This window comes from Elephantulus edwardii, unplaced genomic scaffold, assembly GCF_000299155.1.
Source record: "Elephantulus edwardii isolate Elephantulus edwardi_28Jun2011 unplaced genomic scaffold, EleEdw1.0 scaffold00094, whole genome shotgun sequence".
NCBI classification, from domain to species: Eukaryota; Metazoa; Chordata; class Mammalia; order Macroscelidea; family Macroscelididae; genus Elephantulus; species Elephantulus edwardii.
The window spans coordinates 7486799-7511775 of NW_006399844.1; the positions used below are offsets into that span (position 1 = coordinate 7486799).

The 24977-nt window shown below is 45.6% G+C and overlaps 3 protein-coding genes and 1 pseudogene across 3 annotated transcripts in view; 1 reads left to right on the plus strand and 3 right to left on the minus strand.

Annotated features, from left to right (window-relative positions):
• The window catches only part of PIGS (phosphatidylinositol glycan anchor biosynthesis, class S), a 15193-nt gene extending 5996 nt beyond the window's left edge, over window positions 1-9197 (minus strand). The window contains exons 1-7 of the mRNA XM_006890955.1: window positions 9173-9197; window positions 8794-8933; window positions 8600-8711; window positions 5245-5334; window positions 4700-4791; window positions 1298-1505; window positions 896-1038 (exon numbers count right to left, since the gene is read on the minus strand). Of these exons, the coding sequence (XP_006891017.1) occupies window positions 896-1038; window positions 1298-1505; window positions 4700-4791; window positions 5245-5334; window positions 8600-8702 (636 nt within the window). The 5' untranslated portion in view covers window positions 8703-8711; window positions 8794-8933; window positions 9173-9197. The remainder of the gene's footprint in view (window positions 1-895; window positions 1039-1297; window positions 1506-4699; window positions 4792-5244; window positions 5335-8599; window positions 8712-8793; window positions 8934-9172) is intronic.
• Window positions 7513-8111, plus strand: LOC102858231 (annotated as a pseudogene).
• A 1554-nt stretch (window positions 9198-10751) lies between the features above and the next one.
• ALDOC (aldolase C, fructose-bisphosphate) lies at window positions 10752-14473 on the minus strand. Its single transcript, XM_006890956.1, has 9 exons — window positions 14425-14473; window positions 13094-13217; window positions 12796-13007; window positions 12630-12684; window positions 12374-12534; window positions 12138-12221; window positions 11707-11881; window positions 11399-11598; window positions 10752-11240 (listed from the first exon to the last, which is right to left on the minus strand). The coding sequence occupies exons 2-9, from the start codon at window positions 13203-13205 to the stop codon at window positions 11145-11147; spliced, it is 1095 nt and encodes a 364-aa protein (XP_006891018.1). The 5' UTR covers window positions 13206-13217; window positions 14425-14473; the 3' UTR covers window positions 10752-11144.
• Window positions 14474-15278: 805 nt separating this feature from the next.
• SPAG5 (sperm associated antigen 5) overlaps window positions 15279-24977 on the minus strand; it is a 40839-nt gene continuing 31140 nt past the window's right edge. Inside the window, exons 7-25 of the mRNA XM_006890957.1 lie at window positions 24744-24836; window positions 24510-24644; window positions 23531-23650; window positions 23320-23412; window positions 23110-23223; window positions 21908-22001; window positions 21641-21788; window positions 21456-21558; window positions 21148-21281; window positions 20749-20887; window positions 17736-17847; window positions 17497-17583; window positions 16927-17047; window positions 16700-16811; window positions 16238-16318; window positions 15956-16111; window positions 15756-15830; window positions 15592-15672; window positions 15279-15350 (exon numbers count right to left, since the gene is read on the minus strand). Coding sequence (XP_006891019.1) covers window positions 15279-15350; window positions 15592-15672; window positions 15756-15830; window positions 15956-16111; window positions 16238-16318; window positions 16700-16811; window positions 16927-17047; window positions 17497-17583; window positions 17736-17847; window positions 20749-20887; window positions 21148-21281; window positions 21456-21558; window positions 21641-21788; window positions 21908-22001; window positions 23110-23223; window positions 23320-23412; window positions 23531-23650; window positions 24510-24644; window positions 24744-24836 — 2070 coding nt within the window. The remainder of the gene's footprint in view (window positions 15351-15591; window positions 15673-15755; window positions 15831-15955; window positions 16112-16237; window positions 16319-16699; window positions 16812-16926; window positions 17048-17496; window positions 17584-17735; window positions 17848-20748; window positions 20888-21147; window positions 21282-21455; window positions 21559-21640; window positions 21789-21907; window positions 22002-23109; window positions 23224-23319; window positions 23413-23530; window positions 23651-24509; window positions 24645-24743; window positions 24837-24977) is intronic.

Consider the following 24977-nt stretch of genomic DNA (forward strand, 5'->3'; position numbering starts at 1 on the left):
TATATATAAAATAAATATTTATATGAACACACTGATGGCCTAGTGGTAAGAAGCTGTGCTGCAATCTCAAAGCCACATGGTTCAAACCCACCAGCCTCTGAAAACCCACTGGAGGGTTAGCTATGGGTCACTTTCGACACAACCATACAAAACTACAAAATTTTATATATAAAGATCTGAGATAGCTTAAAAAGATTAAATTAGTACAAAATAAGTATAAGGGGGAAAAATTAAAACTGTACAGAAAACACTTAGCTAAGGGTAAAGTTACTCTACACTAGATACTTGCTCTAGAAATCACACATTTCATCGCGTTTCCTACCAGCCTAAACAAAGAGAGAATCAGAACACCGTTAACACTATCTGCAGAAAAAAAAACAAAATCAAACCAGCTATTCAGAAGTAATTACTCCCACAACCAAGACCTGATAAAAATTTCTCCCACACGTTTTCATTAAAAGGGCATTGTGTGATATAAACAGCAACATCCCTTACCTTAACTTTACTGTAACCTCATTAACATCTTTCAGGAGCTTTTTTAAAAAATTAACATTCCTGAAGGATGGCTGATGGCATGTGATAGAGTGTCAATTGGTAAAGATGGTTCTAGAATCCTAAGGACGCTGGTGTGTTAACAAGCACTGACAGAGCCCCCATGGTTGAGCATCAGGAGGCAAAGTAGACACTAGAGTCTGCTGTCAAGACACACAGTCACACACACAGACACAGACCTGACTCAGGATTCTCACAGACATGGGAAATTCCTCACAAATCAGCGAGCTCTAAGGGGTGGAAGTACAGCTGTACTCATAAATGCTAAATAAATCTGGACTTTGAAAAAAAAATGGTATAGCCAGGAGAAAAGCTCCTCAGTGTGTTCTCACCGCAGCCTCACCTGAGAGTCCACAGAGAAGTTGCCAGCAGCACTGAGGGCATGCAGGAACGGCTGCACGTAACGCTGGACGGCCCCCTCGATGTCCCAGTGCACGTCATGGGACTTGGGATCAGGGTTGAGTAAACTGAAAGTGATTTCGTAGCCTACAGAACAGGAGCCAAGCCAAGCAAGTCAGAAGGCTCCCAGGGCCCAAGGCTGACTGTGCCCCAGGCTGAGGGGAACTTGATTCTCTCTGGAATGGGGCTGGTTGCCATCATGGATCCAAAGGAGGATATTAATACTTTAAAAAAAAGCTGAGACCAGGAAATAAACAAGTAAGGAATTTGTATGTGGGTTCCCCTTCTGTCCCACTGTCACTGTATCATTCGTACTCCTCCCTCCCCGTGTGCCCAATCATCCTACCCAAGCTGGACTTAAGAGGCCTCCTCTTGTCAGAACTCCACTTGTCCTCGGGAAGGTGGTCAGCCAGGGCAGCAGCAAGCACATCCTCAGTCAAAGACATGGCCTGGGCTACTTGGATTATGCGGCGGCCAATGATGTTAAAGGCCTCCTGGTGTAATAGCCCTCGTACAACTGCTGTCCTCTTGGGGCCAATGTAGCTCATCTTGTCCTGTGAGGAGTGGGCAAGGAACAGAATGCCCACGGTTCATGGCACAGGGAAGAGAGAAGAGCATTCTGTCTCTTGTTTTTAACAAGCTGGTCTTCTGTCATTGACCAAAAGGCCTACATTTCTATTTCAAATAACACACACAAAAAAATGCAAACTCATAGCAACCGTCCATCAGGTTTCAGAGGCTTGTTGTTGTTGTTATGTGCCGTCGAGTCGCTTGCAACTCATAGCGACCCTATGTACAACAGCCCTAAACTCCGCGCTGTCCTGTGCCCGTCACACTGTCTCTGACACTCCCATCCCAATTATCCCAGTCACTGAATCAATCCACCTCATAGAGGGCCTTCCCCTCCGGCATTGTCCCTCTACCCTCCCAAGCATGATGTCCCTCTCCAGGGACCTGCCCCTCCTCACAACATGTCCAAAGTATGTTAGACGGAGCCTCAGAATCCTTGCCTCTAAGGAGCCAGCTGGTTTAACCCTTTCCAGGACAAATCTGTTTGTTTTCCTAGCAGTCCATGGTATTCTCAATACTCTTCTCCAGCACCACAGCTCAAAGATGTCAATTCTCCTTCTATCCTCCTTGGTCATTGTCCAACTCTCTGATGCATAACAAGTGATTGCAAAGACCATGGCCTGTATCAGACGCACCTTAGTCTCCAGAGAGACACCATTGTTCTTCAGTACTTTGGAGAGGTCCCTAACAGCAGACTTTCCCATGGCAATGCGCCTTTTAATTTCCTGGATGCTGGTGCCAAGACTGTTGACTATGGAGCCAAGCAAACTAAAGCTGTGTACAATCTCAATCTCTTCACCATCCATCCCGATGCTGCCAATTGATTCAGAGGCTACAAACTGTAATTGGAGGAGATTACTCATCTTTCTCCTAAGGAGCTGCTAGAGGATTTGAAGAACCTTTTGGTTAACAGTGTAACATGCTACAGAGTTCACCTCCAGAGCTCCTTTTAAGGTGGATAGCAGACTACTAACTTAGCATTTCTGAGCTATGGGTACATATGAGTATCATTAGTTTCAGGACAGTGCCCATCTTTTTTCCCATAGAGGTCCAAATAGTATCCAAGTCTTCAGGAGCTGATAAAATAATAGAAAACTGGAAATTAATGAGTAGCAAACTGAGCAAGAAATGCAAGATAAGCAAATAGAATCTAATAAAAATGACACATGGCAAAGAGGTAATTACAAGGACATTTATAACAATACTGTTTCTAATAGTAAAAAACTGGAAGCAACTCAAATGTCCATCAGCAACAAAAATGGATATATTATGACATGCTTATACAATGCAACTTTACATGAAAGTAAAAAGGAAAACACTGACCCATTATCCTAGATGATTCTTTCAAGGAAAATGTGGACAAAGTAAGTTACAGAAGAACAAATGCACTGTTGTCAAATCAATTCCAATTCACAGCAACCTTTCATCAGTTTTCCCAGACTGGAAATCTTTACAGGAGACAACAGCTCACCTTTCTCCTACAGAGAGTCTAGCAGATTCAAACTGCTGACATTTAAGTTAGCAGCCCAGCACATAATACACTATGCTACTGTGTCACAGGTGACTCCTCACAGAAAGACAAGTATCATACTATTTATATAGAGCTTGCAACCATGTAAAATTAGGTATGCTATGTTGTTGTTATAGCGACCCTATGTACAAGAGCCCTAAACGCCGTTCTATCCTGTGCCAACCTCACCGTCTCAGACACATTCATTCCCACCACTCCACTCACAGAATCGATCCATCTCATCAAGGGTCTTCCTCTCCTGCGCTGTCCCTCCACTCTCCCAAACATGATATCCCTCTCCAAGGACCAGTCCCTCCTTGCAACCTGCCCAAAGTACATCAGACGAAGCTTCAGAATCCTTGACTCCAAGGAGCATTCTGGCTTCACCCTTTCTAGGACAAACCTGTTTGTTCTCCTAGCAGTCCATAGTATATTCAACAGTCGTCTCCAGCACCACAGCTCAAAGGCATCAATTCTCCTTCTATCATCCTTATTCACTGTCCAACTCTCTGATGCATAGCACATAATCACAAAGACTATAGCCTGGATCAGGCGCACCTTAGTCTCCAGCCTAAAGTCATTGCTCTTCAGTACTCTTGAGAGGTCCCTCACAGCTGACTTTCCCAATGTAATTCTTCTCTTGATTTCCTGGCTGGTGCTCCCAAGAGTGTTGACTGTGGAACCAAGCAAACTAAAACTGTTACCTATCTCAATCTCTTCACCATCCATACTGATGCTGCCAATTTTGGGCTGAAAAGGAGGGGAGTGTAAACAAGAGGGTAAAAAATTGCTATGTTGAAGTTTCCAAACTGAGGAGTAAGTACACAGATATTTACTCAAATGATCTCGTATAAAGATTAAATATTTATTACAAATTTTTATTTTTCTTTTATTATTTTTTGTGTGTACTATCAAACCAGATCTGACAGGTACAGGAGGAGACTGGCCCTCCTTCTCCAGCAGAGCATCTGGTGGATTTGAACCACATACCTCTGGGATTGCAGAGCAGCTTCTTGCCACTATCGGCCACCAGAGCTGCCACTTCGCTTTCCATTAATAAAATGAGACAGTCAAGGTACTGACTCACTCAAACCAGATTTTTTTTAATCCTACTGATTATTAGAAGAGTATTGAGAGTACCATGGACTGCTAGGAAAACAAACAGATTCATCCTGGAGAGGGTTAAACCGGGTGGCTCCTGAGAGGCAAGGATTCTGAGGCTCCATCTAACATACTTTGGGCATGCTGTAAGGAGGGACCGGTCCTTGGAGAAGGACATCATTCTTGGGAGGGTGGAGGGACAGCGCAGGAGGTGAAGGCCCTCTATGAGATGGATTGATTCAGTGACTGGGGTAATCGGGATGGGAGTGTCAGAGACAGTGTGATTGGCACAGGACAGAGCAGAGTTTAGGGCTGTTGTACAAAGGGCCGCTATGAGTCACAAGCTACTCAACGGCACATAACAATAACAACTGCTTATTATTAAACCCAACTTAAAACTTGTCATTGGCACTTTAAGCACATATATAAGTTTGGTTGTAGATTTAGAAAGACCCATAGTCAATGAATAAATCTTTGATTGCATTCATATATATGGAGGGGTTTTCTGTAGTGACTGGAAGAAATGAGCAGCAATGTTGCAACACGGAGTCTCTCTGCTCACCTTACCTTTGGAAGAAGAGAAGAGTTTTCAGAGATGACATACACAGTCAGAGATCCTTCCTGCTGCTCCTGGGGCTCTGCTAACATAGCTTCTGCCTCTGGGGACAAGAGCAGTTGTTGGTGGTGGTGTTATGAACCAGAAAGTCAGAACCAATTCATAGCCAACCCTCCAGCAAGTTTTCAGATGCTATAAATCATGTATGAGGAGACTGCCCACCTTTCTCCTGTGGAGCAGCTGGTGGATTTAAACTGCATGCCTTCAGGAGAGCAGCACAGCTCTTTACCACTAGGCCACCAGGAATCCCTTCCCCAGAGCAGAAAGGAAAAGGCCACCCCTCACCCCTGGAATACCCTAGAGTGTCTAAGTTAATCTTTGACCTCCCACTCACATGCAGCTGACATTCTGGCAAGGCCTGATAAGAAGTGGACCTCTCTAGTCTTCAGTGACCCAAGTTGTGGAGCTAAACCAAGTTATGAAAACTATAGCCTCAAAAGATCAGAAAGAAGGAAAGAGATTCATGTTAAAATGGTGCAACTGCCCTTTCCCATACCTTGCACACTGTTCACTGACAGGGCCTCCTCCTCATGCTGCAGAGCCCTACGGTAAGCCTTCTGGAAGCGGCATTTGATTTTCATTTTGTCTAAGGGTACAGAGGTGGCGGAAGGAAGAAGCATTCATTATTATTCCTAGGCGCCATTGAGTTAAGGATGACTCACAGACACCCTGTGAAAACAGGTCTGAACCCTGTCCTATCCTGTGCCGTTCTCATCATCTCTGATGCACTTGAGCCCAGCAGTAAAGCCACTGTGTCAGTCCATCTAGCGGAGGATCTCCCTCTTTTTCTCTGACCCGGCCAAGTTTAATGATTTCTGTATGCGTGATGTCAGATACATGGCACCCCATTTCTTCCCTGTGCCCCCACTCCCCTCTCTCTGCCTACGTACATACTATAATATCCTACAGTTGGGAACTGACTATAATCACTACATTAATGACCTCAAGTGCTGCCTTATTCATGCCCCAAAATATTTAGTAAGTTCAACAAGCATTTCTGATTAAAGCAAAAGTCTGCATACTTAATGACTAAATGATAACTATAGTTCCACTAAAGTTAGTTTTAAAAAAGCACTCTCCTAGAAACTAGAAACTCACTGATGTGAAGCCTTAACTGACTCATCATAACTGACTGATCCTCCACTGGGTTTCTGAAGCTGTAAATCGCATAGGAAAACTTTCCCTTCCAAGCCCATGGTGGATTTGAAATGCCAGAGAGGTGCAGCCTTTGGGTTAGCAGCACAACTCCGAGGACTAGACACTAGAGCTCCCCTACTATTATTACCTTCTATTCTTCAACATTGTTCTTTCTGAAGATTCTATCCAATGTAACAATAAAAAGATTCATTCACAAATCATTGATAGAAAGAAAAAGACAAAAATGGTCATTTTTTGTTTGTTGTTGTTGAGGATAGAATCAGATTCAACTGGCACAGGCGGAGACTGCCCCTCCTTCTCCAGCAGAGCATCTGGTGGATTCGAACTGCATGCCTTCAGGACTGCAGCACAGCTTCTTGCCACTATGCCACCAGAGCTCCCTAAAACGGTCATTTTTTTAAATTTTTATTTTTATTGTATTAATTTTACGTGTACCATCAAATCAGATCTGACTGGTACAGGAGGAGATTGCCCCTCCCTTCTTCAGCAGAGCATCTGGTGGATTAAAACGGTCAATTTTAAGACTATACAGTTATTCTTCTAGAAAATCAAAGAAGCATCTGAAAAGCTATTAGAACTAGTAACAACTCAGTACGATGATTAGACAAAAGACTACACAAGTATCATAGCTTGCAGGGATGAGCAGAGAAAGGGAAAGAAAATTAGTAATTAGATAATGGACACATGGTAAACTGAATAAAGAGAAAAGACTTTAGTGACAAGAAGCTGCAGACCACCAGTCACTCCACAGGAGAAAGATGGGCAATCTCCTCCCGTGTGATTAACTCCCTCTGAAAACCCTCCAGAGGGTCAGCTATGGGTCAGTTCTGATTCTATGGTACACAACAACAACAATATTAAATAAGAATGCTTAGCATAATATTACTAATGAAAAGGAAGGCAGAGAGCTGGAGAACAGTGCAGACAGTAGTCCATTATGTGCACAGCCCTCCATTACCAATAATAACAAGAATTGATATATAGGTGGATGCACAGTGAAGCAGACAGACAAGAATAACAGACACAGGCAAGTGACAAGTCCACAACTCTGATCATGCATAGATCGATCTGACAAATGTTAGGACAAGTAAGTATCTGGATGGGCTGCAAATAGATTCCAGCAGAGGCAATAGGGAGCAGTATTACATAAACTTTAACTAACCAAACACCCTGAGGGAACTGGGCCTTATGACCACAGTGTCAAAGGACACCAAGGTCGATTGGCACAACACAGTCCACCAGCGCAGGGGTCTACACTGATCTCTCCCTGTCTGCAACAAAGATTAAAAGAAATCAAAGACAGATGGAGGCCTCCTCCATTACATCCTTTCTGGGGAGGAAAACTCCATCTCGCCTTTGGGACATACCTTTCTTAAGAATTCTATCTTTGTTTTTTATCTTAAAAAGAAAAAAAAGACAGATGAAAACAATTAGTCTGGGATCTCTAAATCATCAACTTTCACAATCCTGAGACCTGGAAAAGTATGTCTGGCTCCTGCTCTCACAGCCATTCCAGTACATTGAGCTCCATAGAGACAGCACCGGGCTAGGCAGAGCCAGACAGCACTGGGTGCCTCTGTGCCTCACGGACGAGAAATACCTAACCATGGGCAAAGGAGATCCTAAGAAGCCAAGAAGTAAAATGTCATCGTATGCATTTTTCGTGCAAACCTGCCAAGAGGGGCACAAGAAATACCCAGATGCTTCTGTCAACTTCTCAGAATTTTCTAAGTGTTCAGAGAGGTGGAAAACCATGTCTGCTAAAGGAAAAGGTAACTTTGAAGACATGGCAAAGGCAGACAAGACCCGTTATGAAAGAGAGATGAAAACCTATAGCCCTCCTAAGGACAAAACAAAAAAGAATCCCAATGTGCCCAAGAGGCCCCTTTGGCTTTTTTCTTGTTTTTTTCTGAGAATCGCCCCAAAATCAAAGGCGAGCACCCTGGCCTTTCATTTGGTGATGTTGCGAAGAAGTTGGTAGAGATGTGGAATAAAACTGCTGCCGATGACAAGCAGCCCTGTGAGAAGAAGGCTGCTAAGCTGAAGGAGAAGTATGAGAAGGATATTGTTGCATACAGGGCTAAACACAAGCCTGATGCCGCCAAAAAGGGAGTTGTCAAGGCTGAGAAAAGCAGGAAGAAGGGAAAGGAGGAAGATAAAGAGGAGGAGGAAGAGGGAGATGAAGAGGATGATGATGATGAATAAGGTGGTTGTAGTGCAGTTTTTTTACTGTCCATAAAGCATTTAACCCCCCCTGTACACAACTCACTCCTTTTAAAGAAAAAAAAAAACCCAACCTGACATGTTAACAAAAAATCAACAGTTTTCTAACAAATATTCAACTGTAAAATACTCAGTTATAATAATACTCAGTAAAAGGTTTTAATATTAAGTAGGGCCTGTCAAATCCAACTTCATTTTAAAAACCTATGTTCTTTCCACTATGCCCCACTTCTTCTACTTCCTAAGAAGCATCAACTGCTTCCGAAAAGACAACAGAACTATTTAATGAATAAAATCGAATTTTTGTCAGTGAATTTCGCTTTCTTCTCACCAAAAATATTCTTCCTCAAGTGAAAGCCTTTAACTCTTAAGTTTTCAACTACTTTTATGGGCCCCCAGGTTCCTTCTTCCCGATCCATGTCTGGGCTGAGCACAAACTGGAAAGGGCAATCGGGGCTCCAGGAACTCACATTTTAGCGGGATCTCTCTCTCATGAACGACGTTGAAGGGCAGCTTCTCCAGGTCATCCAGGGGCACTGAGCCCCCCGTAAACACGACAGTGACGGGCACCATGAGCCGGAGCTGCGAGAAGGAGCGCCAGGGCCATCAGCTGAGTGTCCATCTTGCCGCTGGGATGTCCCCGAGTTCTCCCCAGGAGTCTCACCTGCAGGGCATTCAGCCTACTGATCTGAGAGTAGGGCAACGGGGCCCGGTAGGTCTCCGTGGTCTTCCACCAGAGTGGCAGCCCCAGCACGATGGCCACAGCAGCAAAGAAGAGGGCGGCCCGTTTGCCCCGGACCACCTCTGGGGACATGGAAGGATCTACTCAGGCGCTGGGGTCCAGCTCAGAGGCCAGCCAATGGGTACCCCGAATCTAAAGGGCCGCGTTCGCAAGGCTCTCTGCCTAGGGGACTCGAGTATGAAGGGACCACCCTTTGAGACGACCCCTGCACCCATGTGTGTGTGTGGGACCAACATCTCCACCCCCACACTCCTCCCTAGGGATCCACCAGATAGAGGTCACCACCCGACTCCCACCGCACCTATGTCTGTAGCTGCAGCTCCAGCCGCACTAGCAGCCATGCTTGCTTCCGGCTGCTCTAGCGGCCGCGGGGGCGGAGCTGTGATCTTCCTCCAATAGGAAGCCCCGAGGGAGGGGGCGTGGTCATGACTACGACACATCTCACTGGCAGGCATGAGAGAACGACGGGAGTGGGCGGGCCCGCATGGAGCCTGGGAGGGAGTTTGAATGAAAGGATGTGAGGGCGAGGAGGGACAGGTGAAAAGACCTTACTAGTTCCTCTACGTTGCTGGGCACACCTGATTCATTTCCCCTTTCCTGAGGAACCATATCCAAACCCAGGCATTAAAAATGTAAATTCTGCCTTCGTTAAGTACTAGCTCCGCAATTTGTGCAATTTATTTCACATTTTTTGAACCTCAGTTTTCTCATCTGTAAAATGGTGAGGATATTTGTGTAAAGAGCCTCAAAGCTCAATTATTCCATTTTTGTTTCCTTCATAGAGCTGCTCCGAAGCCTCAAACACAGAATGGCTAGTAACTTTTATCTGAATTGGCTTGCTCAGTGCAATAGTTCACTTTTAATTAATTTCTGTGTGAAAATTTGGATACTTAAATCTGGAAAATTCTTAAGCACGGGCTTTGGATCCTGACTCCTTGGGCTCAAAATCCTAGATTCACCTTATTTCCTGAGTTCCCTTACGGTAATTAACCACTGTGACTATTTCCTATTACTATTTCCTTCCATTACTGTAACAGGAGGATTGTTGCATTCAATGAATTAATGTATGTACAGTGAATAGAACAGGATCAGGCAGGAGCACATAAGAAATGCTCTCTGTTAAGTGGTTGTTGTAAGGTCAGGCCTTCATTTCCACAGGGCAACCATTAAGTGGGTGGGGCAAGGCCTCCTTAGTTCACACACAACACACCTTTTCATTAATTCAGGTACTCAGCATACCTCACACTCCACCCAAGTGCTCAAAGTTTAGCTTGAAACCTACCATCTCTATCCTTGCCCAGATCCCTCCCGTCTCCTTCTTCTCCAAACAAGAATGGGCAGTTGGCAACCTTCGAAGGACCCTGACTCAGCCTAGGAACGCTGAGCCTCAGGGTTTCCATTACTGAGCAGAAGCCCAGGAGTTCCAGATGTGGTTTCCCTCAGCAGAAATGTCAGCCCTGCAGAGCTCAATGTTGCTGAGATGCACCACCTCTTTTCCCAGATTGTCCTGCAGTCTCCTTTGGGACCTTGCACATCCTCTGACTTCCATTTTGCTTCACTCCCTCCTTCTGCACTGCAGCCTCATGCCCTTGTGTGGCAATTCCCAAAATACTTGTAGCCTTACACACTGTGCCCCCTCCAGCTCTGAGTATCAACTGACAAAAACTTGAACTGGTAATAAATAAATAAATCAAACAAACAAAAAAACTTGAACTGGTAATAATCAATAGATGTGCCCTCCCCCCATAACCTTGAAGCCCAGTCAAACTCAGAACTCATCTTTTCTAGCTAGTATCATTAGTCTGAGAGCCCAGAGATAGAATCAGCAAAGGTCAGAAACTGGGAGACGACAATTTGATATGGAAGACAAACAGACAAAGTAGCATGTTTGCTACCCTTTATTTGCTATGTGGTATGTACTCAGGGTAAGAATCAGGGCTGCAGCCCCACCCTCTAATCCCAGAAGCGAGGACGGGCAAGGAGAGCCCGAGGAGAAGCTACCCATCATAAGCAAATTGTGGGGGGTTACAAGGACATAGAGTAGGCCCAGGCATCCTGTCTGACTTCTACAAAGTCCTCCTGTCTTTAGTTACCAAGGGCTCCCTACCATCCCATTCTATGGTCCCACATACAGCAACAAGAAGGGAAGGAAAGGAAGAAAATTTAGCACTGAATGGAGGCTCTCTGTTCTGCATGGCTATTGGCCTAGTCTAGAACTACAGGCAAAACTGGGGCAGTTGGCCAGGTTAAAGGCTGTGGTGTGGAGTGGGTGCTTAGTAAGCATGATTGGCAATATAGAGGGACTGTGCTGCCGCTCCTCCATCTTCTCCACTGCCTTCATACTTGCCCTGGGATGCAAGCCCATTCACCTGTAAGATGGGAGAGAGAGGGAACAGTCTGTAAGAGAGATCGATTATATTCAGCTGGACCAGATCATAGATACCCAACCCTTCCCAGGCTGTAATCTCTGCATGCTGCCTCCTTATCAATACACACCATTCCCCCAACACCACCTCAGGCTCCCAACCTCAGCCCGCTTGACGAATTCCTCAGTGGCAGCCCCAGCATTGTCCTGCTGCCCTCGCCAAGCATTGAGTGCAGAGGCCTGCAGAGCACGCCCATAGGAGAAGGTGAGGGCCCAGGGCCGGGGAAGTGGGCAACGATTGATGGCATTAAGATTGAGTGATGCCTCTTCTTCACTCTGACCTCCAGACAGGAAAGTCACACCTGGGGTAGAGAAGAGAAGACAAATTGGTCAGTCCTATTTCTCCGGTGCAAGAAACTGCTGAAGGCCTCAAGAGCCTGAGGAGGGACCTTGGGGACACAGGGTAGTACCTGGGACAGCTGGGGGCACAGTGCGACGTAAGGCAGTGACAGTTGCCATGGCAATTTCATCCGGGCTATACTTGATGGGACAGGCATGGCCAGGGGTCACCATGTTGGGCTTCAGCAGGGTCCCCTCCAGGTAAACATGATGGTCACTCAGGGCTTTGTACACAGCAGCCAGGACCTGAGGATCAGAGGACATTTCCAAGGTTGTAGGTCCCTTAGTGGTCCATTTACTGTTCTTTCATGCTTTGTCTGGAGACTAGGGGGAGGGGGCATTGATTGTGAGGGTTCATAAAGCTCAGCCCCATGGCTTTTTCTGGGTTCAAGTGGAAAGAATCCTTGGACAAGCATACCTAGATCTGGGCTAAAGGCTCTGGGGAACAAGCTCTCCTGCAAAGCTCTTCCTGTGGTATTTCTGTGGCTGAGTACAGACTCACCTTCTCCGTAACATACTGGCAACGCTTGAGGTCATGGTCTCCATCAGGCAGGATTTCAGGTTCCACAATAGGCACAATACCATTCTGCAGGTAAAAGCAGAGTCATTTGGGAGGTGCAATATGTAGGAGAGGGTAGTCCTATAACCCTCTCCCCACCAGGCACAGGACACCCATCTGACCCCCAAACCCTTCCAACACACACACACACACACACACACACACACACACACACACACCTGCTGGCAGATGCTGGCATAGCGAGCCAGCACATTGGCATTCTCCAGAATGGCAAGTGCTGAGGGAGTGCGCTCACTAATTTTCAACACACAGCGCCACTTGGCGAAGTCGGCACCATCCTTCTTGTACTGGGCACAGCGTTCTGAGAGCCCATCCAGCCCTGTAAGCACAGTGCCAATCTCACTACCCTGCCCCTCTTTCATCAATATTAACTTTCCAGTACTCCTGTGGCCCTGAAGCCTAACCCCCCGGTACCTTGAGTGGTGGTTTCTCCATCAGTCCCAGCTAGAGGCACGACACCCTTGTCAACCTGTAGGAGATACATGTGTAGAGAGCTGAATGCAGGTAGAATTCTCCATTCTTCCTGTCCCACATACACCTTTTTCTACACCCAACACCTCCACAGGCCCAGGGGCTGTACCTTGATGCCCACGACAATGCCTTTATCCTGGATTGTGCGCACAAAGGGTACACCATTATCATCTTTCTGGTAGAGAGTCTCATGGAAGAAAATGACACCTCCAATGCACTTCTTCACTCGGTCATCGGCACTGAACAGGACCTGACGGTACTGCCGGCGATTCTCCTCTGTGTTCTCGACGCCAATCTGGCTTAGCCTCTTGGCCATGCTACCTAAAGAGAAACAAAGAAGGGCAGCAAAGCCTTCCCCAGGGCTTCCTGAATATTTCTAACCTGACTAGCCACAGGCTTCCACCTACCCACAGACTCATCAGCAGCCAGAATGCCTTTGCCTGGAGCCACAATCCGGAGTGCAATATCAGATAACTCCTTCTTCTGCTCAGGAGAAAGCGCTGGGTATGAGTGAGGCATGGTGACAACTCTCTCCCACGGAGATGGCTCGCTGGAATGAAGACAAGACCACTCACTACTTCCTCTGCTTTCTCTCCTGGCCAGTCAGGCCAAATGGCCTCTCCCCCCACCAAACGGCTGGGAACATGGCAGCAGTCCTTGGCATAAGTCCCGGGCATCAAAATGGCACCAATCCCTGTGACAACTAGCAAGCTTAGCGCCCTAGTTCCTTTTGTCTCTGGTGGGCACCCTTCCCAGCCCCAGGAAAAGATGCAGGGTTGGGGGTGGGGAGGTAAATAGTCCTGAAGCTACAGGTCTTATGAAACTATTGCCCAAATAAGAATGCTGAGCCTTCGTCCATGGGATTCAGTCTTTATCAAGAAGTAGAAGGGGAAAAACCCTAGACTTTCTCATTTTTCATCCTCAGCAGGTACCCTAAGAAAATTACACTTACTTCTAAGTCTTCAGAAAGAGGCAAAAATATGTATCATCACCCTTCAATTATCCTTCAGCTTCTGACGGAAAAGACTGTGAAAAGGGGGTGGGGGACAAATGACAGCCATAGACTTCCAAAGAACCTTCTTTCCATACCCCAAACTGCCTACACCAATTACGTCTTACTACCCCAGTGCCACAGGTTGGCCCTAATGGGCTGTAATAGGTGGGGGAACGGGGGAGAAGGCCAGTAGGTCAGATACCACAAGGCTATCCCTAGTGCCCAGCAACACTTACACTGTGTAGACGAAAGGATGAAATAGAGGAAGAATTTCTGTTTTCCAGAATTGAGCAAACAGGAGCAAAAGCTCAAAAGAAATTAACTGCGAGTCTGAGAAATGGAGGGAGAAATGCCGAAGGGGTAGAGGATACTCTGGAGAGGTGATGGTGAGGTCGACTAACCAAGGGGGACGGAAAGACAAGAGAACTGGAGAATGACCCTAATCTAGCAGAGACTAAAACCATTTTTGTGGGAGAGGTGGACCCTCAAGGAAAAATTTAGGAAGCAGAGGATTTGGAATTAAGAAAATTGAGATCCAGCCAGGAAACTTGAAGAGGAAGAGGAGGGTGGAAGAAGCAGGGAGGGCAGAGCGCTATATATAGTTTTTTAGTTGGCAGGTAGGAGACAAGGATGTAAGAGCGAGTAGACACCAAGGGACCCAGGGAGCCAGGCAAAAAGAAGAACCGGACTGAGGAAGCGGAGATGCTATGAGGCTCTCGGCCCTCCCCTCTCCCGGGGCCTCACCTGTTCGCAGGAGGCTCTCGGCAGCAGCCGCAAGAACAGCTCGGGTTCTGCTCAGCTACTCTGGGAGCTCCGGTCCAAGCTCCCGTAAATGTGGCTGCGGATGCCGCAGAGCTACGTGACTCCCCTGGAGGCGGGGCCGGCACCTCCCCGCCCCAGCCACACCCCCTGTCCGGACTGGAGCGTTGGGCGGAACCACGCCCACGGGGCGGGGCGAAGAGGTGGAGTGACTCCCCTGCCAGGACCCCCACTGCTGCTATGGATAAACCCGCTGCCACCCTCATGGAGCCCAGCCACCAGGCCCCAAAGGCCGGAAATGGGCTTGCCCTCATTTCTGCCACTGTCACTTTTTCTTATGTGCCAGGCTGTTGGGGGAAAACTCCATCCTGTGAAGGAGTGAAGTCACAACAGGTAGAACAGCTAGGACAGAGGTCAGACTAGGGAGTAATGAACTCAGTTTTTGGCCCCCATCCTCTAATTTACCAACACTTACCCTGGGGGTTGGGGGAGGTAGAAGAATGAATGAAGCCTTTTCTGTTTTCCCCGGGGCTGTGAGCCAGGGAACAAGCAGTCCAGTACCCACAGCAGTAGGGGAAGCAAAGAGAAGCGGAGGGGCAGGCAGCCAGGGCTCTTGATGCCATAGGAGGTGCAAGGAGGGTGCCCAGGCAAGAGGGCCAAGCTGCTTCTCACCAGACCTCATTCCCCTACCACCCCCAAAGATAAGATTTCATCAGCTTAAAGAAATACATTTATACTTTATTTAAATAACTTTAAACATAGGTGGCTCTGTGCCAGTTGGTCATGGAGTTGGGTTAAGGGGGTCAAAGGGAGTGAAGCAGGTTCCAGCTTTCAATTACTCAGCTCAGAAATTCCAGCAATTCCTGTAACTCCTTGCAGCCCCTTACCACCTCTGGAATGGACTGCAGAGTCTGGGAAGAAAGAAAAAGTCACAGGGTCACAGGCCCAAGGTACCACCACTCACATCCTCCTGGAAAGCACCCACATTAGAGAGGGAAAGGTAGACAGTAGAATAATGTAGAGGCCATAGAAAAGCCTTCAACAGCAAGTCCTGCTAAGTTCACAGCACAGGCTGGACCCAGAGCTACCATTCATTAGAAACCCCACGAGCCAGGCCTTGTACCAGCTTCTAACCAATCTCTTCCTTTTTACCTCATAAATATGCTGTACAATGTTATCTAATTTCTTTAATTCCTTGTCAGAGAGCCGAAGGTTTTCCTCCAGGATATTTCTCTAGAAAGCAAAAGAACAGCATAGCTTGGTGAGGTACTTGCTAGTAGTATTGGGGGAAATGGTGCTGGCAAGTAAATTCTTACATGGCTCTGGAACTTGTCCCTGAGTTTTGCCTTCTCTTCTTTCATTTCCAGGAACATCACCCTCAGCTTATTCACCTATAAATATGTCCTGATTAGTAGGGTATAGCCTAAGGTCCCCAAGAGCTGCCTCGTTCCTATGTTAATTCTACACAGCACTTTGACCCTTGAGATATTTCCAACTTCATTCAGGTACAAGTCACCTCCTGGGTAAGCCACACTTTCTCCTGGATCCAGTTAGTGGCCATGGGCTGACAATCAGGGTCCTGCTGGGCTGCTAGGGTCTCCTGGAGCACCTTTGTCTCTGTCTCTGCACGCCAAAGGGAGCGAGTAAGCTGGGCGACCTCCTCTCGAAGCCTCTGAGATGAGAATAAAGAGATAGCCAAAAGTCCTCACTGTTGAACCAGGGAATCAAATTTTTATCTTCAGGGTACTGGCTACCATTGACACAGAAGGCACAGGGGCAGGCATCAAGACAAACATACTATGAGTTCACCACTCTTATCTATCTGCTCTAGGATCTTCTCATTCTGCTGCTGTATTACTTCCTGGAGCTCCTTTTCATTCTGTGAAAAAGGGAAGTAAAAAGGCACTGAGAGAAAGCAGCTGTTTTTGCAGTTTTTACCAGGACATAGTAACAAACTAATAACTAGCCGTGGTACAAAGGTCACACCCCAATTCTTCCTCTCAGGCCAAGTCAAGAAAGGCAAATTTCAGTGCTGAGCGAGTTCTAGAGTTTTTGCTCCCTCTCCCTGTTCTGCCTGGGGAGATGGGTCAGCCCATAGCTGATTCTTAAATATGTGAAATGTCTGATCCTATGAAGGGCAAAACTAGGGCAGTGGTTGGAAAATCCCCACCACCCAGATTCCTGGAGAGAAAATGGCTCCCAATGGGCCAGGAGAGCTGCCCCAGTTCTGCATCGCCCCGTTTCCAGGCCCCTCCTTCACCTTGTAGCGCAAGCACAAGGCCTGGTTCAGCTTTTCTATGTCTGCTTCCTTTGCCTTTTGGGCCTCCTGATGCTGTTCTTCCTGGGCCTGCAGCCTATCTTGCAGATTACAACTAGGGAAAGAAAGAGTTCAGCGTTACTGCTGTCTTCTTAGGGTCAGGCAGGCGTTGACATGTGTGACTGTCTTGTTTGACCTACCCTCTTTCACCAAGACTATATCCCACTCACATTTTTTGCTGCAGAGTCCTGACAGCTTCTTCTTTGGACTCTTGCAGTAGGGAACATAGGTTCTGAAGCTCAAGAGTCATAGTCTGCATTTCTGCCAGACTCTTCTCCATGTCTGGGTTCTCTAAAAAACAAATTGCTAGATAAAGGTACAGCCACTCAGCTCTGCAACTAAGTATAGTTATCGTTCTCATAACTCTTATCTGAGTCCCCTCCCCAAAGGAGTTAAATGGCCAGAACATTCTGACTCTTAGCAACCCCTACTGACAGAGTAGACCTTCTCCACAGGGTTTTCAAAGCTGTCATCTTTATGGAGTCAGAATGCCACAGTTTGCTCCTACAGGGAAGCTAACCAGATTGAACCAATGGCCTTTTGGTTAACAACAAAGTGCTCTGAGCAGTGCACCACCAACATTCCTCCCTGGAACATTACAGATCCCAAAAGGCAGAAATAAAATGAGCCCAAGTAGAATTGAGGTTTTTAGAGCAAAGCAAAGCACATCTCATTGCTTTTTTATTCACCATCTCCAAATTTTCTAGAAATGAGGTGGGATCCCTGGAGCCCATCCTAACCTGTAGGCTGAAGAAAAGCCATGGATGTTACTCGGGTGAAAGCACTTTTTTCACTTCCAATCAAGTGCGTAGGAGCTGACTTTGGCTCTAAAAGAAAAATCAACCATGGTGAGCCAGTCAAGGGCCTGCCACAAACCAGGGTGAGACAGGCGAGTTTGTTAGACAACCTTCTCAAGGGCTGAAGATATCAGCAGCAGGGCCACAATTCTGCCCTCCCCCCAAATTCCAGGGCCTTTAACCTTCATCTGCCGTTGCTGTTAAGACACTTCCCAAGAAGGCGCTGTTATTGGGCAGAGGGTGTTCCCAGGCAAAAGCAGAGGCTGTGTTCACTGGAGGTGGTTCTGGTTCAGCCTGAGGCAAAGAAAAACAATTACCAGTTATTCTTCAGGGTTAATGATTTGCCTGAACTCACTGGCCATCTCCTCCAGAATGTTGTTCTGTTACCTCTCCTCTCTATCTTCAACTTCTCCATTAGCTCCTTTCTCTGAACATGTTTATATTCTCACATCTCTCACTAAAACAATTTAAAAAACTCTACTTCAACTTTAAATCTCCTCTTAGCAACAGGTCTTTTCTCCTCTTTAATTAAAAAGGGCAGAGGGAGCGGAGCCTATACTTAATGCCTGTAATTCTCACCATCTATTTATCTCTCAGTTCACTACAATCTTCCCTGCCACGCCAACAAAATTCTTATCATTTGGGTCACCAATAGCATCCTTACTTTCAAATATAAGGGACAAATATGAGCTATTTTATCTGACTTTTTGATACTGATGACCACATACTTTTAGAAATTTGCTTTCCTTAACTTCAAGGCTTGACCCATTCTTCCTCATAGGTTTGCCTCATACCTCTCTGGCTATTTCCTCTTCCTATCCACAGATCCTTCCTTAATAGTTAGGTCCCCCTGGTTTCAGTCTCTGACTGTCTCTTTACTCTCCTCCATTCCCTGGAGGGCCTCAGCCCTAGTGCTCCACAAAAACATCCACTTCACTTCCACATGAATGACTCCTCAATCTCTTTCTCAACTGGAGTCTTTCCCAAGCTGCAGATTTAAAAAAATCCAACTGCCTGTGAAAAATTTAGCAGAGTGTCCCAACAAAAACAAAAAAACAAACTAATTGCCATTGAGTCGATTCTAACTCATAGCAACACTATGTAACAGCGCGCTTCTCCAGGTTTCCAAACTGGTCTTTACAGAAACAGCCTGACGCATCTTTTTCTTTCTGTGCAGGAGCTGGTGGGTTTGAATTACCAATCTTTTTATTAGTAGGCAAGTACTTAACCACTGAACCACCAGAAAACCTAGGTTGTTCTCTGACCTTTCAGACTTCCCAATCAGCTATTTTATGGCTTCAACATTTCCACTAGACATTCAGATTTGCTAGAAATCCAAGGACTTAACAACATGCTCAGTACGTGGCATGAAGTTTCACCATCCTTGCCTCTGAGGAGCATACTGTTGCACGTGCTCCACGCTGTATTTGTTCTTTTGGCAGTCCATGGTCAATACTCCTCACCAACACAATTCAAAGGCATCGATTCTTCAAGTTTTCCTTATTCATGCAACTTTCTGATGCATGTGAAACAAACGAAAATACTGTGGCATGGAGTAGGTGCACCTTAGCCTTTAATTTGACATCCTTCCTCTTCAGCACTTTAAAGAGATCCTTGACAGGAGATTTGTCCAATGTCATACATCTTTTGATTTCTTGACTGCTGCTACTGTGGGTGCTGACCTAAAAATACTCCTTCAAAATTTCCCTTTCTTGAGATGGTTATTTTATTCAAAGCACTTGCTACAAGTAAAAATAACGTTTGTTTATCCACATTCCTGCTTTAAGTTATTCTTTACAAGGCAAGGACCCTTTAATCCCAAAGAACTCATAGAACTGAGGTTCTATGACCTAAATACACCATTTGTTAGTGAGTCTCTCTGTATGGCTACTTCTACCCTGCAAGAATCTATTTAACCTCAAGACTCTGCCCGAGTCAGCTGCTTTGAGAAAACATCCTAACCCTCCTTTCTTGATGCTCCACAGTGATCTATTCATACCTCGAACATGATCACAATTCAACATGATAGCTATCGGTCTTCCCCATTACACTGTGGATTCATTGGCATTTCCTGTGCTTCACATACAAATGAATAAAAAAGTCAGATCATAAGCATTCTCTATTTCAGACTCTTGGTTGTACCTTTAAGAAGCTTAGTAGTAAGGAACTGCCCTGCCAACTCAAAGTTCAAATCTACTAGCTGTTTTGAGGGAGAAAATGGACCACCTCCTTTCATGCAATTTACAAGCTCTGAAAATCTGCCGGAGGGTCAGCTAAGAGTCAGTTCTGACTCAATGATAATGAGTAGAGCTGACCTTCACATATTCCTTCATGCATATTGTTTCATATGATCATTCCCATACACTATTGTTTTATAAAGTTAATCACCACTTATCTATGCCCTCTATTCCATCTTTTTTAGGTCCCCACCAGATCTTTCCAATTCTTTCACCCCTTCCCTCCACCCAATCTTTAATGATTAAAAAAGCTTATTAACTCTATTCTAAAATATAACAATTTACTGTTGTTAAAGTAGCAAAGCTGCAAGCTATACTTCCACTTTCGTTAAGCATAATTGAGTTGATCTTGGGGAAAATTAATGCCAAGGAACATTAATTCAAGTACAAAAAGGGGGGGGGCTCTGGTGGCCTAGTGGCAAGAAGCTGCACAGCAATCCCAGAGGAACACAGTTCGAATCCACCAGACGCTCTGCTGGAGAAGGAGGCGCAATATCCTCCTGTACCAGTCAGATCTGATTTGACGGTACACGCACACAAAATAAAAAAAAAAAAAAAAGAGAGTAAGTGCATAAAGAATATGGCAATAGAGGAGGTCACCGAGGCACCATATTTCTTCTCCAAAGCAAATGCTCCAGAGACTTCCTAGCTTTATGAGCACACCCGAAGCCTCGGCAAGGCTTAATCATTCTCACAGAAGAAGGTGACTGGGGAGGATTTTCAGAGAAAAGATAAAGCTACTTCCAGCTTGAAGAGAAAATCAATGAGTCTGGATTGAATGAAAATTAACAATGTGTATTATGCACAGACTGGCTGGAGATGAAGAAAGATTTTAATTATGGCTGAAGGATGTTTGTAGACAAAGGAGGTCATTAAAAGAATAAAACAAAAAAGGGGTTTTTTGAAGATACAGTGAAGAAATGGCTGGACAAGAAGAGGAAGGATTCCAGAAATCTACCTTTTCTTTTACATTTTCCTGTAGGAAGAGGGTCAGGCTCTGTAGTTGCTCAGTCAGCACCCCAAGCTCATGGGAATACTGGCGTTTCCTCTCCAAGTCTTGCTCTTGGTTCTCTGCTACAGTGCTAGCCAGTTTAGCCCTGAAACAAGGAAGGAGCAAGGAAGACAGCCAATGACCCAGCTATCTTCTTTGAATATCTCTTCCAAATCCCTACACAGAATAGCATTCAAAGAGAGAAACAGGAAGCTTTTGGGCTCTGTCACAATTCCTTTCTTGGAGACGTTGGCACTTAGAAAAATTCCTGGAAAAGATAAGCCCTAAAACACACACACACCAAAAAAAGGGACAACAAAGAAAGATAAGCACTAAAGGGGAAGCACTGAAAGGTAGAGATCTTACTTCAGGTTCTCCACAGTGTCTCTGAGGTCCTCACACTGTAGACTGCGCTCCCGGAGCACTTCCAGCGTAGCTTTCAATTGGCACTCAACCTGGCCCAGCTCCAGGTGGGCAACCTGATTCTCATGATCTGCAAACTAGACAGGAGAGAGGAAGAAAGGACAGGCAAAGGGGTAAAAGCTGGGTTCAAGTGGTGAATTTTAGAGCCTCAGAGACAGAGGCTAGTTTTGTCTAGTCTCAAATTCCACTTTAATAACATTGGGCAAAAATTCCAAGTTTACCAGTTCCTCTGCCTCTACCCATAAACTTACCTCCAAGGTCTCCTTCAGGTCCTGGACCTCATTGCTCAGAACAGCCTGTTGCTGCTGCAGCTCTGCCTGCATTGTTTTTAGTGCCATCTCTTCCCTTTGCCATCTGCCAGATAAGACTTCTTTGTAGATCCTATTTGGGTCTATATCCTAAGTGTCTACACCACCATAACTTAATGGGGACTCACTGTGCAGCATGCTCCTCACTGCTCTGGGTGAGCCGGCAGAGCATGTCATCTTTCATGGCCAGGTCCTGTGCACAATGGGCATGTTGATCCTGTAGTTCTTTTAGCTGGCTTTCCATGGAGGCCAGAATCTGCAGCTGAGCCTGGAGATCTAGGCCAAAAGTATGCCTGTGATACCGTGTGCTGCCAAGCCAGAATCTTCCCACAGCTCTCCTCCAAAAGTAAGTATTCCAGAGTACTTCACACACACACACACACACTCACACTGACCTGTTGTCAAATGGCTGTTTTTTAACTCCAACTGTTCTAGTTGGCCTTTACAGTTCTCTAAATTAGTAGAGACTTGTTCTAGCTCCCTGGAAACCTAGGAAGAAGACAGCTTTAATTCACAGTTTCTCCACTCAAAGATTCCATGTAGCTTCTCTTTCTGGACAATACAGCAAAACACTTTGCTCTTGAGTATTAATACTGAAGCATATAAGGCTTATCTACAGGAACATGTAGATAGAAAAAAAAAGTTGAAGTTAAGAATGCTCTGAAAGACAAAGAAAACAACTCAGCCCAAGCTCATTGTGCTGTTGGAATCTTTGAAAATTGGCTTCTCTAGCCATTATGTTAGCCCTTATGGTGCATGGTCTCTAACTATCTTAACGTCAGACATATTGTCTTGCAAATCATCAGTAACTGTGGGACCAATAAAAAAAGAGAGCACTTTCTGCACTGTGAGGGACTGTGAAGACACTTTAAGAGATGGTGTTGAAGAGACGGTGAAGAAACTGGCCCTGCTGTGCAAGTAACAGCGGCAAGGTGTAACTTGGAGGAATCCTAGAGATGGAGTCACAGTTAAAGGTTAAGCTTGCTGGATGACTGAAAGAAAAGCTGATTTGTAACTGCTCTGAGATAAGGTTTTCGGGACTAACTGAGGAAATCAGAGGTTTATTTGAGTTGCTGAACTGAACCTAGACTTTCACTTGTTGACTGAAAAGCTGTCTGAACTAATGGAGGAATTGTGCCTTGTTAATCTGGCTTGGGACTGCTGGACTAAACCTGTACTTGTACTGTGTGATAGTCTTAGCCTCCTCCACTCCCCAAAATATTTCCCTAATAATCCCCGCAAATGTGAGTAAAGTCTGTGAGTCAATTTGCAACAAACATTGGGCCATTGGTCGATATAGGTGCAGGAGCATGTGGGGTGGCATGTTTGACCATGTAGCCTTTTGTATAGTACTATGGATATTACTGATGGGGACAGTTCCCCTTTATGAAGCAAGTAGTCAGAATCGGCTTCCTTCACTTTGTATCTGATCCTTTTGCACCCATCTTTTAAGTAAGAGACTTGGCTGGTCTTAAGTAAGAGAGCTGGAAAGAAGAAAAGTCTAGGATAAGAGGCTAATGATACCATTCATTAAAAGACCTTCTGCAGATTAGGAGGAGGAAATGAAGCCTAAGTGACCCCAGCTCCTGGTTTGTACCTTGTGTTTTTCCTCAATTGCAGCATTACGTTCCTGTAGAGCTTCTCGGCTCTTGGCTGCGAGTTTCTCCGTGACTTGTCGAGACCGACTCAGCAAAGCTGTCCATGTTATATACTACCAGAGGAGGCAAGTGGGTCAACAGAGAGCACTTAAGCCAACACTCTTTATAGGGTTGACTATGAAAGAGTGGTGATGGACCCAAATACTCACATCTAGTTGCATGGATACCCAGTCCTGTTGCAAAGTAGAAGTAAGACTATCTGTCTGCTGAGCCAGTTCTTCTTGCTCTGCATGAAGCCCTACCTACAGGAGAAGGATTGCCTATAAAAAGATTGCCATTGGATAAAGCAAAGTAGGAGAAGGTGACCACTTTCCTGGTGTATCAGTATGAATGCCAGGAAAACAAATGCCCTCAAATTACCAGTTGGTTTTGGGTTTCAGTCAGCAGAGCTCTGAATTCCCGCATAGCTACCAGGTTCTGTTCCAGCTGGCTGATTCGCTGGCTGGCATGTGCACAGAAAGCCTCCAGCACTGTCTCTGCCTGTGTAGGGAAGAGATTACACAGCTGGCAAGCGAGAAAAACAGCACATAAATCCATAACTATTGCTTGTCCTAGGGCTTCAGGACCCTAGGCTTGGGGGACATCAAGATCAACTGACAAAACAATGTTTCTATATCCTACTGTGGTAAGCAGCAACAAGGGTCTAAAAAAAGCTTGTGAGCAGTCCACCTAAAGTACAACTATTGGTCTCTCCCTGTCTAGAACAAAAAGGAGGGAAGAAAAGTAAAGATGCATAGAAATAATAAGTTCAAAGGATAATGAACTACACAAATCTCAACTTTCAAGACCCTGAGACCAGCAGAATTAAATGGCACCCAGTTATGACTGCTGACCATTCTAAACAGGATCACAGAGTGGGCAAAAAATGCAGAATAAAACTAAAAAAAAAATGGCCCGGCTTACTGGTTTGATAGACTGGTAGAACCCCTGAGACTACAGGGTACCGACAAAGACTAATGAATATTCTATGGCCTGCCAAAAAAACCAAACAGTATACAGTCAGAATGCTCCCTGCAATCAAGAGCGGAGAGATCTGGTCTCATATACTTTGGAAATATTTTCAAGAGGCATCAGTCCCTGAAGAAGGACATATATTTGGTAAAGTGGAGGGCCAGAGAAAATGAGCAAGACCATCAACAAGGTGAACTGACACAGTGGCTCTGAAAGTGGGCTTTAACACTGCCTCCTGATTGTAAGGATACACGGGACACCAGGCTGTATCATTCTGCTATACACAGGTTATCAAGTGCTGGAACTAACTCAAAGGCACTTAATAACAACATATTTTACTATAATAAAAAAGAAAAACGGCAAAGAAAAAATTTGCCTGGCATCTTACCGCATCCTTGCCTCTGAGGGCCATTTCTTCTTTGTGCATTGCCTCCTCCCTTTCTGCTATGAGGCTCTGGACTTTTGCTCTAGATTTCTTCAACACATCAAAACAGCAGGAGACCAAGGCTTTAGCATGCTGAGACTACAAGATAAGAATCAGATATATCTAGTTCTTTTTGGATTTTTTAGTTTCCAATCCCATTGCTTTCCCAGAAGCCTCTGCCCTCTTCATCCTACTCACCTTCTGACTCACAGTAGCTTTATCGTCTTCTAAGTGCACTAGGGAAAGGTGAAGCAAGTTTATTACCTCTTTAGAGACCAGCACCCATGACTGCTGCAAAGGGAAAAATGGATATGTTGTTGTTGTTGTTGTTATGTGCCGTCGAGTGGCCTGCGACTCATAGCGACCCTATGTACAACAGCCCTAAACTCCGCTCTGTCCTGTGCCAATCGCACTGTCTCTGACACTCCCATC

Coding starts and splice junctions, on each gene's coding strand:
- ALDOC (XM_006890956.1), bottom strand. CDS start 13,205: ATGCCTCACTCATACCCAGCGCTTTCTCCTGAGCAGAAGAAGGAGTTA. Junction 13,008..13,093: donor GGCTGCTGATGAGTCTGTGG/GTAGGTGGAAGC, acceptor GTTTCTCTTTAG/GTAGCATGGCCAAGAGGCTA. Junction 12,222..12,373: donor ATGCCAGCATCTGCCAGCAG/GTGTGTGTGTGT, acceptor TTTTACCTGCAG/AATGGTATTGTGCCTATTGT.